Consider the following 19362-nt stretch of genomic DNA (forward strand, 5'->3'; position numbering starts at 1 on the left):
TAACCTATATTCAATATGTTAAAAACATTATCTTATAAGCTGCATTCTTTCAATTTAAAATTTCATAACAACTTGAGAGTTCACATTCTTTCCTTGAAATATTTATTTATATTCTAAACAAATGTTTGTTTTACATTTTTAAATTCTCACACGTAATCTATTTCTAAACTAAATTACGAGGTTCGAATTTGTCTATTGCTATTTCATTTTCATTTTAAACTAAATTCTCCCTTTTTATACTTACATGAAAAGGGGACAGCCCTTATCATGTAACACTGGGAGCAGCAAGAATAGTGTGTCGTAAAAATCAACCTTGTGCACAATTACCAAACGACAACATATACCGGAATTGTTATAATAAGGTATTGTTGTAAGGCTCTCAGATTGGGCTCTCTTCTCATGAAGAAGAGAAACAACAAGGAGAAAGAAGCAACCTCAGTAGAAGTTAGTGTTCCCAATGATGCTGTGTTAAACAGAGCTGAGGGGGAAAAGATAACGAAATACCAACATCTTATGTACGACGTGAAAAGAAACTGGAATCTTAGGAAGATCTCCATCATTCCAGTTATTATAGGAGCAACTGGACTCATGAAAAAGAAAAAAAATTCTTGGCAAACTACCTGACAAATATACCCGGTGAACCAAGTGCAAGAGAGATTCAAACAATTTCATTTAAAGGGACGGTCAGAATTTGAAAAAGATCTCTCGGTTGGAATATCTGAGTTAGTAGGTGAATGCTTGACATCCGAGAAGATGCTTCGTTCCCAGCTTGAACAAACTGATAAAAAAAGGGGAAAGACCCTGAAGACTTGTTTAACTCAATTCAAGTGGCAGCCATGATGGTGATAAGAAATTCTCCAACACTTCATAGATTGATTTTAATCACGTGCGTCACTGATAGAAAAGGTGTGACTTGTAAGTCCACTTCCTTTTTTCTCTCTTTTTATGACTGAACTCTGAACATTTTTGCCAATGCCAACAAATTCTTGTAATAAACCACCCCATGAGTAATCAAACGCAGTTCAAACCATTAATCCGTGTTGTTTCTCAGCTTTCGGCTGATAACACTGGTCAACAACAAATTTGTTGTCAGCGTTTTTTTTTTGTTTTGTTTTTGATCCCCCCCCCCTCCCGACAAAAGGAAGGTGGACCTGTAAATTCACCCTTGTCTGTCCATCTGTCAGCACTTTTCTCAATAACTACTCCTTGGAAATTTTTTGAAATTTTGCACAAACATTAAACATGATATAAGTAAAAAAGTAACAGAACAGATTTTCCGGGAAAATTTCGGTTGCCCCCCCCCCCCTTCCAGGGGTTCCTTTCGGATTAAAATGGCTAAAATTGACACTTTTGTGCTTATTAAAAAAATTGATGCTTTGGATTTTTATAAAACTTTATGAAAAGTTGTAACTGACTGATTTCTATATAATTTTGTTTCTATACTTTGCGATAACTCTTGGGTGTGCCCCAGATGCTCTTTTAGGGCTAATAAAAACACTCCATTTTTTGGGACTATTTTTACCATATTTGTCTAAAATATTCTGTGTATGTCTATTTAGCAGTTTTGCATGGTGCTGAACTCAAATTTAAATATGTTAAGGCCTTCGGGACTTTGGGGGCTAAATGGAGGGGGGAATGATGGACTTGGTCATTTCTTTTTTTGCATGGTGCAGAACTCAGATTTACATATGTTAAGGCCTAAAACTACAACGTTTTTTTTCATTTTCACCAGGATTTGACATCCCCTGGGGACTTTGGAGGCTAAATGGAGGTGGGGGGGGGGAATACTGAACTTAGTCAATTTTTTTTTTATGCCTCGTTCACTGTGCACTCACGGGGGATCATGCATGCTTCACTTGTTTTTTTTTGTTGTTTTTTTTTTTTGCTGTTTTTTTTTTTTTTTTTTTTTTTTTTCAGCTTTTCAAAATCACATTGGTTTTGCTCAATCAAGTCAAGTTTTTGAGCTATAACCACATGTTGTTTTTTACATTTTTGTTCACATGTACGCTTGTGTCGAGAATTTTAGAAGAAGTTGGTGGGAGTAAAACGCCATGTTTTGATTGGAAATGATTATTTTAATGACAAAAAGTATTCAGCTCTGATAGTTCTGGGTGATTATGCTGAAAAATGGTTCAGTTTGAAGACCAAGTGAATTACTGGGGGGAGACTGAAGGAGCTGTAACTGTATTCACTACAACGTCAAAGAGAACAATATATTATCATCTTTTTTTTTTTTTTTTACACAGGCATCACCACATTATCAAGGCCAAGAGGCCACTCGAGGATAAGGGTTAAAGAGTGTACAGTAGAAATTGGACAATATAGTAATCAATTCGGTAAATTTGTTAACTTATATTGGAACGGCTCATCAAGAACTTGTTTACGTTAGACTTGAAGACAACCATATTGTAGTCAGCCGAGAAGTAGGAAAACGGATGACAATTCCACAGGTGTGCAGTTCTAAGAAAGAAGCTTTGTTCATGGAATCTACGTTTAGGTTTAGGCACAGATAAAGAGTGGAGGGAATTATTGATATGGAAAATCTTGGAAAGAAAGGGTCCCAAAACACAACAATAGTAGAAATAACCCACCAGCGGCGAGGGATGCTGTGCAATATAAAAGCCACACCTGGGATTACACAGAGGATGAATTCCCTCATCCACCACAGCTTCATATACAGTGTCACAAGAACATTCAACTGTATTCCAGCCACAATAAGAAATATAAGAGTGTCCTCCGACACTTTTAAGTAACATCTGGACATCTGGCTGGAAAAGATACCTGACCAACCATCAACATGAGGCTATCCTAGTCCCAACCTTAATCCTCTAGTTGACTGGACCTCTGAAGGAAGTGGGCAGCCTGGGTGTCATGGAGCTCCAGCTCAGCTGTGTCAATAACTAACGCAAACCCACAAACAAAAAAAAAATCAAAAGAAAAAAACAAATCAAAAGAGGCTGGCAAAAGTGCATTGAGAATGATGATGATCATGTAGAAAAATAAATTCTGGAGCACTGTTTTAATGGTACCACTCTCGTCTTCGTAGCTCTTCAACGTTTTAGTTTTTGAGCTAAAAAAAAAAAATATGAGGTCTTACTTTTGGGACGGCTCATGGATTTAAATTATATTTCAAACAGCGTGACAGACAACAGAAAGATGGCGAATATATAGAGCTTCTTATAAGATGTGTGGTTATTTGTAAATATAGATAAATTCTTTAGGAATTTTAAAGACATATGTAGCGATATTATACTTAAGTCGCATAGAAATAATGTTAAGAATGATATTTTCTATCAACACAGATTGAAGGAACGGATGAAAAAAAAATGCTATTATTTCTGTTAATTTGATTACTGTTTTTATTTTGAATGTCATTCTCACATTTCAGTCGATGTATTTTGTTAAACTCTGCAATCTATATGGAGTTTCGAATGGAACCCTTTATTTAATTCCGGAGTTTGACAGAAAGATTCTCCAAGCTCGACAACATACACCTGACGAAGAATTAGATTACATCGACCGAAACGTTGTGAGAATAAATGTAATTCTGTTGAACTCTGGATTCCTTCTGTCAAACTTGGTAATCTGCACAGAATTTCAAATGGATCACTTTATTTAATCCAGTAGAAGAGTATGTTCTCGTTCTGTCTGCCATGACTGGGAAGAAGTCTTCAATAATTTGCAGTTGTATTCTTAGTACCACCCACACTAAGGATTGAACCTTCGACTTTCTTAGAACTTAATTTTTACCAAGTACTTTATCCGTTATGCCACAGGTTCTTGTGGACAATTCTAGCATGGATTTTTTTGGAGCCTTAAATCTAACATTGTGAGAATGTTGGGTATTTGTTTACATTAGGTCCACCTCCAGCATTTTCTTTAAAATTACGACTTTTAAAGGTTTTTGACTATACTGAACATGAAAATCGCATTGAAATTTTGCTGAGACAAGTAGTTATCAAGATATATAAAAAAAAACTGTAATATGCATTGTATTCTTTGGCGGCCATGTTTTTTACTGTGTCCGAGCGCCATAAATAAATCTACTTCTCTACGACCGACACTGCCACCTAGCATAAAAGCATGGCCGCCAAAGAATACAGTGCATAACACAGTTTTTTATATCTTGATAACTACTTGTCTCTGCAAAATTTCAATGTGATTTTCGTATTCAGCATAGATCGAAAACCTGTAAAAGTCGTCATTTTAAAGAAAATTGTGGAGGTGAATGTAAAATTTTATGGAATGTTGTATAGCAGGATATCAAAAAGGGGATATGTGAATAGAATTGAAGCATATTGCCTTTGGTAACATTTATCTGATATGTGAATAGCAAAGCACTCAAGATGAGAACAGTAGTCCGAATAATCCAGATGATACAAATTGTCAATCCTCATCTCAAAATTTTTGAAACATTAAAAAACCCAACTTTTCATTATTTCTGAAAGTTAGTCATTTTTTGTTAAAAAGTGTATATTTCTAATTTCATTGTTCTTTTTTTTTTTTTTTTTTTTTGAGTAATGCAAATTAATTGAGCTCCTGAAATTTATCTTGAAAAAAAATTTAGACATTGTTCTTGGTGAAAATTACAAAACTGATAAAAATTTTTTTGACAATTCCTATGACCACATCAGAAGACCAGTTATATGCAGGAAACTTTTTCAGGGCAGGTGCTCGAGTGAAAGAAAAAACAACAAAAATATAGTAATGAACACCGTCTCTGCCTATAATACATCCTCTGAAAAGGGCACTTTTAAAACAGGAATAAAAGAGGCCGGTGCTTGGGCACCCCTAGCAATCTCCTCATCCCTCTGCATGTCCCTGCAGAAGACCCTTTGTTTTTCAACCTTTAAAGGATAAAAACTTTTCTAAGAAACGCTATGAATTCTGAAAGACTAATTGTACTTGCAGTGCTTCCAATTGAAAAAAGAATCTTCAGGGGTCAGGGGAAAAAATTATTAATCTTTTCTTGCAAATTAAAACAAGAAAAATGTTTTTTACTTTTAAATAAAATATTTAGTTCTATTTGGAATTCTATTAAGTTGTTATATTTTTATGTTTGCATATGTATAGATTATGTATATATTTATTATATACTTGTTTTCCTTTGATATCATATTATAGCAGAACCTGAGGAAATTCCATAGAATGAGAAATATATTTAACTAGCAGGAGTACCCGGCGTTGCCTGGGTGTGGAGAGGTGGTGTAGGCAGCCCGGATGGAGAGGTGTTAAAAAAAGTGGTAGTAGTAGAGAAGGGGATCAAAACAACAGTAAGCAGTCTAGGTGGAAGGAGGTGTTAAAAATGTGGTAGTAGGCAGGCTCAAACCTGTAACGCTAAGGAGAAAAAGAAGGTGAAAAAATAAACTTAACGTCTTAGCTGATGTGTCCATCGCGAAACTGGAAGTTTCAAGCATTCGAATTAAGGGTAATAAATTCAATGAAGACGATGACTTGCGAAAATGTCGATGAAAAAACGACCCCGTCCTTGTAAAATATGGTCCCGTTGATGGTGACGGAATTAATGTTTTTGGTCAATTTTTTTTATATTTGTTGTCCGAGAGACTGTGCTTTAAAACGATATGAATTTCGTTATGTTCTGACGCATCTGTTGGAAGTTTTACATACATACAAACACACACACATTTTGCCTTTTATATATTAGACTAGCGGAGGTGCCCGGCGTTGCCTGGGGTATTTGGAGGTGTAAAAGAACAAAATAAAGTGTTAGTAGGCAGGCAGGTTCAAACCTGTGACGCGAAGGCGGAAAACCTAAGATCTTACCGCTGCACTACGACGACAAAGAAAGTGAAAAGCATTTAAATTTTGTGATGTCAATCAAAAGCTGTTAACTCACTGATAATTAGGTCAGGAGTTAGTGAAGAAATGAAAGTGCCTGGGGCAAGTCTCTCATGGTATTTATTTTTTTCACCGCGAGGTCATTCCCAGCTAACAAGTGTCCAAATGAATAGCAATTGTCTGATATGAGGGTTTTTCCACACAGTGATCAAAGATAATTGCTTTCTGGACGTCCTCGGCACGAAGCCGGAAAACTGCCTTCGCTTTGATTAGTTTTGCTTTTTTATATGGAAACGATGAACAAACACGCAAGAAGGCAGAATAGCGGGAATTTTATAAAATAAAAGTTGCTCGAATAAAAGATAGATGCGAGCACCTTTCGTAAATCAGAGATATTATAATCTAGGGAGTATATAAAAAGTTTAAAGAATTAGTGACCTCCACCCCGAGCGTCCCTCCCCCGGAAAAAAAGCCTTTGCCGGACATACAAAAACATTGCCGGACACACAAACACACATACATTTTCGCTTTTATATAATTGAAGAAGATTATAAGATGAGCAAATATTTTTCTGGATAGCACAAAAATTTAGCATTTTGGACAGAAAAACTAATAACATTCAGCAAATATGAGTTTATTATCATGAAAATAGTGCCTATTGTATTTTAAATATAAGATTGACCCATATAAGATAAATTGATAAATACTAATGAATACATAGAAAAAAAGGGCCGAATTCAGAAAATTTTATCATTTTGTTTTTAAAACAGTTTGGCCTTCAAAAATTGCATTTGGCCATTTTCAAAGCATGTATGGACTAACTACGGGTTGCCAGATTGGCCTTTTAAAATCCAAATTTCACGAATTTGGTCTTTTTTTGGAGCAGTTTTACCTTATGAACAGACTAAAGATTGCCAGATTGGCCTTTTTAAAGCCAAAATTTGCGAATTTGGCTTTCTTATTTTTCTTTCTTTTTTTTTTCACTTTTTCTTTTTTTTTTTTATTAAGCAGATTTACCTTAAAAAATTGTATTCGGCCCTTTTCAAAGTGCAGCATAATCACTAAGGAGAAAACAATCAGAATATTAAAACAATGGCGGCATTCCTACTAATTTTAACCACGAGCCGCCACTGCTTTTGTCTTTTAAGGTGATTGAATGAAAAATTTCTGTAAAATGGTAATAAATAGAATTAGTTTCAAGAAAAGAGAAGAAAGCTGATTTTAAGACTTCATTGTCATGGCTTGAATGGTAATGAACGTACGGATAAGTTCAGCAAACAGGTATCACGCGCTCAATAACAATATACTTAACGCTGATTGCTACGGTTGACCCTGCTGGTTAGGAGAAACTACTACAACCTACCCTGTCATTAATGGCAATACTGAGGTTGAACAAACCAAAAGAAGACAAACGGGTTTCGCATATTTTTTTTTCTTTTTCTTTTCGACCTCAAAGAATTTTATCTTTACAAATTTGTCAGTTCTCCAAAAACTTCTTGAAAAAAATAAAAAGTGTAGCAGGCAGACGAGAATTAAGCTTTTAGTGCTTGTGTAGATTGGTTATCTTTCAAACCAACACATTTCAGGTGAAAACATTATTACATACTTACGTGTCATGCCGAAATTAGTATAAATTCAAAAAATTACCAAAAAACAATAATCTAGTAGTAAAATAATTACAAAATAGAATTTATTGGATTATCGAGTTTTAATGTATGTTTTAATGTGGAAGGGTTCTACGACCAATTCAGTTTGAAAAACTGACTTATCTGCCTTGACTTAAAATAAAGGTTCGACATTTTTAGACACAAAATATCAGAACGAAATTGTGAATCATTTTTTTTTTTTTTTGTTCAAATGCATCTAGCACATCTACAGATTCGGTTTCGGATGTTTCCTTTTTTTTGGCCTCAAGGAATAATTTTCCCTTTACAAACTTATCAGTTCTTTAAAAATTGAAAAAAAAAAAATATTTAGTCGCATTCTATAACAGGCAGAAAAAAATCATTTTTTTTTCTTTCTTTTTTTGAAACGTTAGACTTCTTTTCCAGGATAGTAGCTTTTTTCCAAAATCTACCGTTCATCACTGAACTAGTACGAAATTCGAAAATTAAGTTATTTCCTTCTGAAGAGAAGAATATTTTCTTTAAAAAATTAAAGATTTACATGGACTGAAATGGACTCTATTCTCCTAATCATTTATTGAATATTAAGAAAATATGAAAATAAATATGTAACTATATATCTATAATATAAAGCTCTGTGTGTCTGGTCACGAATAGGCTCCTATATGGTTGACTATTTTAAAAAACTGATTACATATAATGATAGAAGATGTATCGAGACACAGGATTGGGTATGTTTGATCTGGCAGAACGGTGGTTCATTAAAATTGTGGGATCTGCGTTCGCATCTGGTCCACAAAGTATGGAAATAAAAAATGTAAAAATTAAAAAAAAAAAACGTTTACAAGTGTTTTTGATATAGATGTACATAAGAATACTTTGATAAGTATGTTTTAACTTAAATAGGGATCGTATAATAAAATTGTGGGTTCTGCGTTCGCGCCTGGCCTCTATAGGATGGAAATAGGCACAAACTTTAATAAAGACTTTTCATATCTATCTGCGTAAGTATACATTGATAATTATGTTTCAGTTTGAAGAAATGTGGTATAATAAAATTATGGGGTGTTCGTTCGCACCTGACCTTCATAGAAAGTTTAACAAGGTTTTTTAATATAGATCCACAAAATATTGTGATAAGTGTTTCAGTGTGAACAGGTAGGGTATAATAAATTATGGGGTTTATCTATTTTATTTTTACTTTCATCATATTTTGCTTTGGTTTTGATACTCCAAAATTCGAAGCTATCTCTTTACAACCCTTCCTTTTCATAACCTATCACACTTTCATAAATCAGAGTCCATTTTCTGTAGGCTGTTTTTGAACCCAGTCAACGACGGGTACTTTTGCTAATATATATATATTGTTTTAGCAAAAGCCAAGACATCAAAGAATGGGTTGATAGCAACAATTCTTTAAAAGAATACTTTGCAAGGATAAGATATAGGTAAAATATTTCCACTTGTTTTCTTTTCCTTATAAGGGAAATGGTTTCCATAATGTTTTTTGTTAAAGTGTTTTTATTCAATAAGTCTGAAGAAAGGCTGTACTTGTGAAATTTTTCAAATGGCATAATGTTTGAATTTGTCCAAATAGTCTTGAAACAATTGTAACTAACAAGGAAATACACTATTTGTTGCTATCAACCCATTCTTTGATGTCTTGGTTTTTGTTAAAACAATATATGAATGCTCAATTATGAAATATGATAATTTTGTAGCTTACAGTTTAAGTCATCTCTTTCTGATTTAACAATTATTGGTATATGAACGATTACTGGATCATATAAACTCAATAAAATTCGGAATACTACAAATAAGACTATATATATATATATATATATATATATATATATATATATATGTGTGTGTGTAAGAGAAAGAAAATTAAAACTGTAATTTGAACTTTACAATCAAAATTTCTTGTTCGATTGTTCTCTTATAATAAGCTCTACTCTCTATTGCATATTGAGTTTTTTTAGAGATTAAATTATCTATATATAAATACAGGTATTTATATTAGATTGAAGTTTACCATTGTGTATATCAGGTAAACACTGCATCTCCTTTGATTTCATTATTTTTTATATATATATATATATATATATATATATATATATATATATATATATATATATATATATATATATATATATATATATATATATAGCTTTGTCTGTCTGTCCATTTCACTTTGGGGTTAGAGGAGGGGCTACTCGGCCGATTTGGTTGAAATTTTGTATGAACCTTTATAAGGTGCCGTGAACTAAGTATTATGGTATCCATTCAGGGCGCCTAAGCAGTGCCTCAACTTTACATCATCCATCTCTGGAAACGATTCTGTTTTGTAGATTTGGGTAATCATGATATACACTAGTTTGACCCTTGGCAAATCTTTACTAGTTAACTTAATCGCTATTGACGTATGGCGTTCATAAGTAACATGTTGACTTCCGTTCTAAAGTCACCTCTGACTCTAAGGTATCACTCAAACTTTTCCTTTTGGATAACGGCTCTCCTTACTAAATACATAACTTTGCTGTAAACACGAAGCATCTCATTTATTCGTAAAAGTAGGTGTTAATTTTTAGTCATTTTTATATAGATTTATCTTTTCAATACGATCGTAAGGAAAGGAAAATAAAGAAGAAATCTGTTCACTTGCAGTTCAGAAATAGATCGCAACTTGTTTAAAATCAAGTGAATCCATCTAAAGAAAGGAATATTTGAACGGAAATGCTAAATAAATATACAGGAAATAAAACAGTTTGATAGAACTATTTGTCATATTAAAATTAAAATAATTATAACAAATAATATCTATGTGTGTGTATATATGTATTAGTCCTCGCGCAAAAGAGCAGGACACAAAATGTTTTAAATAACAATAATAATAATAATAATAATAGAATAACGATAACAAAGACTTTTGCTCGCGAGGACTACTATTGAGCATAACCTTTTGAAATTTTCATCTCTATTTTTCTCGTTATCTACTGAATATTTTTAATGAAACCTATGTGAAATATGTTCCTTATTAAATTGTAAAGATTTTCTATTCTGAAAGAAGTTTTAAAAAATTTAATATAAAAAAAGTTATTTTGAAGTTTTTGTTAAAAAAATTCAGATTTTCTCATTATTCAGACATGTATGACAAAGAAGGAGTTGCAAAAAAGAGTTGTGGTGTGAAGAGAAATACAAACTGAAACAGAGAGAATATTCAGACCTGTAATAATACAAAGAGGGGGTTGCAAAAATGAGTTGAGGTGTGAGGAGAAATACAAACTGAAATAGAGAGTAGGAGAGTTTTTATAAATACATGCAAAACCACATTCATTTTTTTTTAATCAAAATTAATAAATTAAATAAAATGTAATTTTAAAAAGATATGATACAAGTTAGAAAAGCATTTCATCCAAGGCATGAAAATTGTTAAACAAAATGTTTTTACTATAGGCTTTAAAAATAAAGGTACAAGATTCAATTTGAAATTTATTTATCTTCAAAGTGCACTTTTATACATTTTACAAAGTAAGGTATTAAATTTTTATACCTTACTTTGTAAAATTTATATTTATTTTTATTTAATCGATTGTGATTTTGTAAATTTTATGCTTATTTTTTTATTTATTTATTTAATTTTTTTAGCAAGTGTTATTTGGTTGAATACCTACAAGGACCCTGAAAATGTCCCATTTATTCCTTATGGAAACCGGAAGCAATACAATTTACTTTTGCGTGCCGTTATTGAATTTGTCAAATACATCATCATTTTTCAGGTAATGTATTTTTGTTTATTATATTGTTATATATAAAGTTATGAATGCACGAGATTCAATCTTAAACTAATTAACCGATCATTATGGAGTTTGAAAAAGGAAAAAAAATGTTTAATTTTTAAAATCCTAAATATTTTTATTTTTTTATAGCTGTTTTTTTATAGTAAATATTTACCCCCCCCTCTCAACGCCAGCTGCTAGGCATAAGGTTATATAATGTGAATTATATTTAGTTTAATTTAGTTTTATACAAAAAAGAAGAAAAACAATGTGAAAATTCTTTGGGGAAATTTTGATGCCTCTGATTTTCCTGAAATTTTGACAATAGGTATTAAGAAATATTACCCCAATTTTTAACAGTAGGTATATTAATAAATATTGCTCCAATTTTTAGTTTCCTTGGGGTATTTTAAAGCATTTTTAAGGGACATAATATGGGCACAAACTCCCATTTGAAAATTTAAATACAGGGTAATTTTTAAAAAATGAAAGCGCACTAGTTTCTTTTGTTGCAATATTTTTTATATAAATTGAGAGTATGATTATAAAAACTGTAGGGTTCTACTCATACAACCTGGCGATAGGAACTGACCAATCAAATGGAGTTACATTCTAAATCAAAACCAGAATTGCTCCATAAAAATATTGGATTTTTCAGAATTACTGCACATAATTTTTCGTGTCATAATGAATGAAAAGAAAAAAGGGAGGGGAGTAAGGAGAGGAGGGGGGGAGTTTCAATTTTTAGGTTTTAAATTTTAACTGCCTTTTGCTTGTTCAGCAAGGTATATTAAAGTAGATGAGAGAGGGAGAGCGAGAGGGAAAGAGAGAGAGAAAGGGTTAGTGAAGATTTCATGTTTTGGCAAGCCCCTCTCTCTCTCTCTCCCTCTCTTTCCCTCTCGCTCTCCTCCTCTCTCTCTCTCTCTCATCTACTTAATATACCTTGCTGAATAAGCAAAAGGCAGTTAAAATTTAAAACCTAAAAATTGAAACTCCCCCACTCCCTTTTTTCTTTTCTTTACCATCCTCTCTCCACCTCCCCCTCCCTATATCCATATATCTCCACCCACGCCTACCTGAATCTGCTACCCCCACATACACAATACAATCTAATGTAAACTTCAAAACTGAAATATTGTCAATACCCGTCTCCCTCTCCCTTATTAATCTCCTACCTCAAACCCCCACTTTTTCTCTCTTTTTTTTTTTTGTCTTCTAAAACACTTCTTCCTAATACGAACAACCACTTCTGTAAGGTCTGACGAGGCTGTTGGATCGTAAGCATGGTCCAGCATCTGAAACATATGTAACCAAACAGATAAAACGGTAATCTATATATATAAAAGCGAAAATGTGTGTGTATGTATGTTCGCTTTTTGTGTATGTCCAAGAAAGGCTTTTTTCCGAGAAGCGGTCGGTCGGCTCACAACTTCTTAAAACTTTTTATATCACATATAAATCATAATATCTACGAGTTAACAACTGAGGACGCCTGTCTATTTAATTATCTCGACTTCAAAAAGATAAATATTCAACATTTTTCGCTCGCCGCATGTGGATTAGGCTTTTTTGTATAATAAAAGCGGCACTAATTCTGGTGGTATTTTACCGATCGCGATCACCGGAAATGTCCGAAAGCAATCAGATTTGATCAATGTGAAAATATTTTCCTTATATCAGACAATTGCTATTCAATTTGGGCAATCCCCTTTTTGTGGGGAGCTAGTTCCCCCTCCCCCCAACATCTTGGAAAAATAAAAATAAAAAAAGCGTTCCTGCAGTAAATGAAATACTACCCCGCAGTCAAAGTTGACCTCATTAAGTAAATACTTAAATAAATTCAAACGTGTTTCCGTTAGTATTTCGTGGTGGCCCAATGGTTAACGTCACACGTTTTTTTTTCACACTTTAATTTCCAACTTTGCCTCAAGGGTTCGGGTTCGATCCTCATACTTACCTACCAAAGCATTTTTTTTTATTTTACCCCCCCCCAACCCGGAGTTTTGATTTACCCAAAACCAAACACACCTCCAAACACCCGGGCAACGCCGGGTACCCCCCGCTAGTAAAAAAATAAAACACATATTTACTCTGCAATAGTATTGAGCACTCTCTTCAGGTTTTTACTAATTACCAGTTTTACCAAATATATATATATATATATATATATATACATATATATATATTTTTTTTACTCCTGTCTGTGTGTGTGTCTCGTTCTCTCTCTCTCTCTCTCTCTCTCTCTCTCTCTCTCTCTCTCTATATATATATATATATATATATATATATATATATATATATACTAGCATTTCAGCCCGGCTTTGCCCGGGTGTTTTGCGGTGTCCGCTTAGCAAAACAAAAAAAAAGTCAATTTTTTTTTAATTTGACCCTTATTATGACCCCTTAAAATTTATAGTTTCGGGCTCAAATCACTTTATTAAGTTAGATCCAGGTTCAAGGAGCCTATATCTAAAATTTCAAGTGTCTAGACCCAAAATTGTCGGAGGAGTTTGGTAGAGTTCTTAAAGGTCAAATCGTTGAAATTTGACCCCTTAACAGCCAAATTTCTGGCTGACACCCGTCACATCGATTTTCCCAAATCTCAGTACCCTGTATTTCAAATTTCGAGTCTATAGACTAAAAATTGACAGAGTTATTGCGTAGGGAAATGTACACAGACAGACAGACAGACATGTTCACTTTTATAGATATATATATATAGTCATCCACATACAGTACTGTTTCGCTGTTTCACAGCTCATCAGTGCGGCTAGACAGGCAACCACCTCAAGCCAGGATTGAAACCCGACTGTCTGTATATATATATATATATATATATATATATATATATATATATATATATATATATATATATATATATATATAATGTTTTATTTTCTTCCGTTTTATATTTCAGGCTGTGATACCTTTGCCACTTTACGTTTCTGTAGAAATAGTAAAATTGGGTCATGTTTACTTCATCAACCAAGATTTGCAGATGTATCATGAAGCAACTGAAAAGCCATTTGAATGTCGCGCGCTAAACATTGCAGAAGACCTTGGTCAGGTGGATTTCTTATTCTCCGACAAAACGGGAACATTAACGGAAAATAAAATGGTTTTCATGTGCTGTTCTATAGGTGGCATTGATTATCCTCATGTACATGGTAAGTCGGATTACTTTTTAACAGGTCTACGCACTCCACTATTTTGAAAACTGGTCAAGAATTAGGACTAGCATCCTTCACCCTCCTTTATATATCTGATTTTTTTTAGATGAGGGTTGATTATTCATATTATCTGGATTCTTCGGACTAGTGTTTTCGTCTTGAGTGTTTTTTTAATGTTTCAATCAATGCAACTTTCGACCTTCTTCAGGTGTATCAGATCAAACTCGGACAATCTTTTTGTCAAACTCTGGAATCTACACTGAATTTCCAATTCAATTTTAATCCACAGGAGTAACATGCTCTCGTTCCGTCAACCATGACTGGGCAATAGTACCAATTAATTTGCAGTTGTATTTTGAATGGCCTCTGCACTAAGGATTAAACCTTTAACCCCCAGAAGAGTTTAATATTTACAACTGATTTTTACCAAGTATTTTATCCATTATGCCATGGTTTTTTTCCAGTGTACTAATACAAACGGTCGGATTTCAATCCTGGCTTGAGGTAGTTGCCTGACTAGCCGCACTGATGAGCTGTGAAACAGGTAAACAGTACTGTATGTTGATGACTATATATATATATATATATATATATATATATATATATATATATATATATATATATATAATTATAGTCATTTTTACCCCAGACAAGGCATATTGCCACTTGGAGGCAAAGGGCTACTATTTAGATTGTTGTGGGGAGTTGAGCAACGAAATGTTTTTTTTTCATATTACAATTAAACTTTTGCATGTTAGCACCGTCAAGTAATCAGGAAACAGGAAGGGGATTCCAAAGTCTTGTAGTCTGTGGGAGTAAACTATTTGAGTAGAAGGTTTGCCGTCATCTAAGGACCTCAACAGTGAAGAGGAGGAATTTTGCTGCCTCTCGGTTTAGTCGGAAGTAAGTATTTCAAGGTGCACAATTGCTATGATTTCATTAGAGCACATTCTATTAAAGTATTTTTAAAACAGACACAGGGATGCAACATTGCGGTGATAGGATAGAGGCTGAACTATTATTTTTGGCCAAAAGTGTAGCTTGCACCTTTTCTGTGACGTTTGACCTAGATATCCCGGAAGTCAAGCCATTATCGATATTTTGAGCAAATTTGATGACCATTGGTTAAGCCATGTAAATAAACAAACACACATAGTGACAAACCAGTGTTAGGTTTTTAACTTAACCATGCGTGCATAAACCCACTCGAATCCAATATAAAAAAAAAAAACATTTCCAAAAAAATATTGTTTTTTTATTATGCATTGATGAAGTTGTGCAAATTATAATTTGATGAACAGTTATATATATATATATATATATATATATATATATATATATATATATATATATATATATATTTAATTACATTTTCACCCCAAACAAGGCACATTGCCACTGTGGTGTAGAAGCCTACTATCAGGAGCAGCAGCTACTGGGGCACTATGTTGGGATTTGGGCAGCAAGATGTCGGTTCCCGTTACACTTAAACTTCTGCATGTCAGTACAGTTGGGGAAGCAGGGACCTGGAATGGAATTCCAGAGTCTAGCGGTTCTGGGGAAGAAACTACTGGAGTAGAAAGATCTTCTACATCTAGGGATCTCTACTGTGTGGGGGTGGGATTTAGCTGCCTGTCGGGTTTGTTGAGGGTGTCTACGTCGTGGGGGCACAAGTGTCTGCAGTTCGTCAGAGCATTCACCATTAAAATACTTGTAGAACAGGCAAAGGGATGCAACGTTTCGTCTTATATGCCAACACCTGGAGCTGAAACAATTGTATGTAATGCTGTGACTAATAAAAGATTTACTTTTTGAAAATTAGTAAATAATTGTGTGTCATACTCTATTAAAGAAGAATATTTATAACTCTAGTATTGCACTACTGAGCTATCTAAATGGGAACTTTATTTAATCATGTGTAATTACTGCTTCAAGTAGTTAAATTACACACACACACACACACACATATATATATATATATATTGATGCCTCCGTTCAGTATCGAAAGACAAAGGATACCTTCTGTAGGGGCAGCTGTGCATGTAATTGTGTAGCAAGGGTTGCACAATCTCCAACCACACCTCTCCTGAATCGGCACTGCTAGAGTCCAGTGGCAAGGAGAAGTCCAGAATGACTAGAAAACAATGCCGAGATAAGCAGAGAGCACATATAGCACCTGGAAGTTCCAAATGGTCACCCATCTGGTACTAGCCAGGCTCATCGTTGCTTATATATATATATATATATATATATATATATATATATATATATACACACACACAAGACAATGATTCATGTAAACAATATTAACCTCTTAAAAATGGTTTATTTAAAAAGAGAAGAACAATCACACAAAACACACCGTAGTCAGGGGGTAGAACTGCCGACTGTCATCACGACGGTTCTAGGTTTGATCCTCGGCTTGGGATAGGTGTTAGTCTAGCGGCACTGATGAGTTGTGAAACAATGAAACAGGACTGTATGTCGATGACTAAAATAATTATATATATATATACTAGCATGAATGCCCAGGTGAACATGAAATTCAGTTTGGACAGAACTGCTATATATACTAAGGATATTGAGCAACCTCCAGAAAAGAACGAAAGAAGTAGGTGACAACCTGGAACCCCCTTCCCCCCGCCAAAAAATATGAATCAAAACAACTTTTGTTACAATCAAAATAGCAATAACAAAAAAAAAAAAGTAGCTGCGATAGGCAGGTTGAGACCTGAAACGGCAAAGAAGGAAAACGATAAGTGGCAAACGCTTTTGCCCACCGGACCACGACGACTTATGACGTCATGACCCTGAACAAATAACGTTTATAAACATAAATGCATACGTGACTGGCAAAAATGGCGTCACGAAAAGTGACCCCCCCCCCCTCCTTGCAAAAAATAATCCAGTTGACCACTACAGAATCAATCTTTTTTTTTTCTAATTTTCAGATATTATGTGCCCAAGGGATCGTTCTTTCAGATGGTACTGGTTTCGACCCGGTCCAATGCGGCTGACGAAAGTTTTTAGCAGACACACACAAATCGACGTTTGAGATTTATATAATAGATTAGCGGGGGTACCCAGTGTTGCCCGGGTGTGGAGAGATGGTGTAGTAAGGATATTGAAAAAAAAAAAAATTAGATGCAGTAGGCAGCCCGGGTGGAGAGAAGTGTGGAAAAAAGAAAAGTAGTAGGCAGGCAGACAGGATCGAATCTGTAACACGAAGAAAAAAGAAGGTGAAAAAAAAGCCAACCGTTTAGATCCCATGCCCACTGCGACATACAACATTGCTGACATTCAAAATGAACTTAGTCATTGCAAGGCATATGATGACTTTGCAAAAATGTCGACGCAAAAAAATTACCCCTTCTGTGAAAAAACGGCTCACTTGACAGTCAAAGAATTAATCTTTTTGGCCAATTTTTGGATATTTGCTGCCCGAGAGACTGGCCTTTTTTTTTCTTTTTTTTTTTTACATGGGGGTCACCACTTATCAAGGCCTGGAGGCCACTCAGGGATAAGGGTTATTGCGTGTACAGTAATCAATGAGATAGTATTGTAGTAATCATTAGCATTGGAGATTTGATAGTGTCTTACTTAAGGGGGGGGGGGTTGTCAGGAATTTGTTTATGTTGGATTTGAAGACATCCAAGTTGTAGTCAGGTGGGGAACAGGCGAACGGAAGAAAGTTCCACAGTCGTGCACTTCTGAGAAAGAAGCTCTGCTCATGGAATCTACGTTTGGATTTAGGCACAGATAAAGAGTGGGGAAAATTATTGACAGTAGTTTCAGTCAGACGGGTGTTTCTCGTGAAAGATTGGCGAGGGGGGGGACGAGAGATTGGAGCTTTCAAACAATACCAATTTTGTTAGTATTCATCATGTGTATTGAAATTTTTTGACAGACATACAAACACACACGCACATTTTGCTTTTTATATAATAGACTAGCGTTGCCCAGGTGGACATGAAGTTCGGTTTGGACACAGCTGATATACTAAGGATATTGAGCAACCCCCACAAAAAAATGGACAACTTCCCCACCAGATATTTTGGCAGCCTGTGCGCTGGACACCCCCTAAAAAAAATAAATGAATCAAAACAACTTTTCTTTCAATCAAAATTGCAGCAAATGCTCATGCGACCACAAAAAAAAAGAAAAAAAAATAGCCACGGTAGGTAGGCTTGAACCTGAAATGCAAAAGAGGGAAAGAAGGAAAACTGTTTTGGGCGAACGCTTTTGCCCACTGAACTACCACGACTTATGACGTCATGACTCTGCAAAATAACGTTTTGAAACATGCTTTCAGTTCGTTACGCATGCATGCGTAAAAGTGACCCCCTCCCCCTGCAAGAATCTTTTTTTCTAACCAGTTTTAATGCAGCCGATGCGGCTGACAAAAGTTTTTCGCGGACACACGAACACACATGCACAAACACACAAACAAGCCATCATTTGAGATTTATATAATAGAAGACAAAAAGTGGCGCCCAGGGGAAATAACTCGAAATCGGTTTCTAAAAAAACTGATGTCAGTAATAATAATTCAAAATAAATTAAATAAAATATATTATCAATATAAATCGACTTTAAATAACAATCTTAAATAGAACACTTCAAGCAATTCTCTCACTACAAACGGTAACCAACATACAGCTATTTAGTAAAATCGATTTTCCTTAATGTAATATGCAAATGAGGTTATCCCTTTATCGTATATTTTGCAAGAATCATACTATATATAGAAATAAATGAAATAGGAAAGTAATAGATCTTTTGTATATATGGATCAAATTGTTGACGAACATAGAAACGAAATACAAACAGACAGACAGGAATACAAATTTATATATATATATATATATATATGTTTTTCTTTGGAAAGGTGCCTATAGACACTGCAGTAAATGGTTTTGTGGTGGGGGTATGCTTTTGTGAATTTTAAATATCTTTGTTTTATTTTATCAACATTTTTTTCGTCAAATC

At 34.3% G+C, this 19362-nt stretch overlaps 1 protein-coding gene across 1 annotated transcript in view; it reads left to right on the top strand.

Annotated features, from left to right (window-relative positions):
• The window catches only part of LOC145259203 (phospholipid-transporting ATPase VD-like), a 297081-nt gene that overhangs the window by 173449 nt on the left and 104270 nt on the right, over nucleotides 1–19362 (top strand). Inside the window, exons 6-7 of the mRNA XM_080117034.1 lie at nucleotides 11073–11203; nucleotides 14121–14370. Of these exons, the coding sequence (XP_079973160.1) occupies nucleotides 11073–11203; nucleotides 14121–14370 (381 nt within the window). The remainder of the gene's footprint in view (nucleotides 1–11072; nucleotides 11204–14120; nucleotides 14371–19362) is intronic.

This window comes from Euprymna scolopes, chromosome 34 (assembly GCF_053919585.1).
Source record: "Euprymna scolopes isolate OS-2025 chromosome 34, ASM5391958v1, whole genome shotgun sequence".
NCBI classification, from domain to species: Eukaryota; Metazoa; Mollusca; class Cephalopoda; order Sepiida; family Sepiolidae; genus Euprymna; species Euprymna scolopes.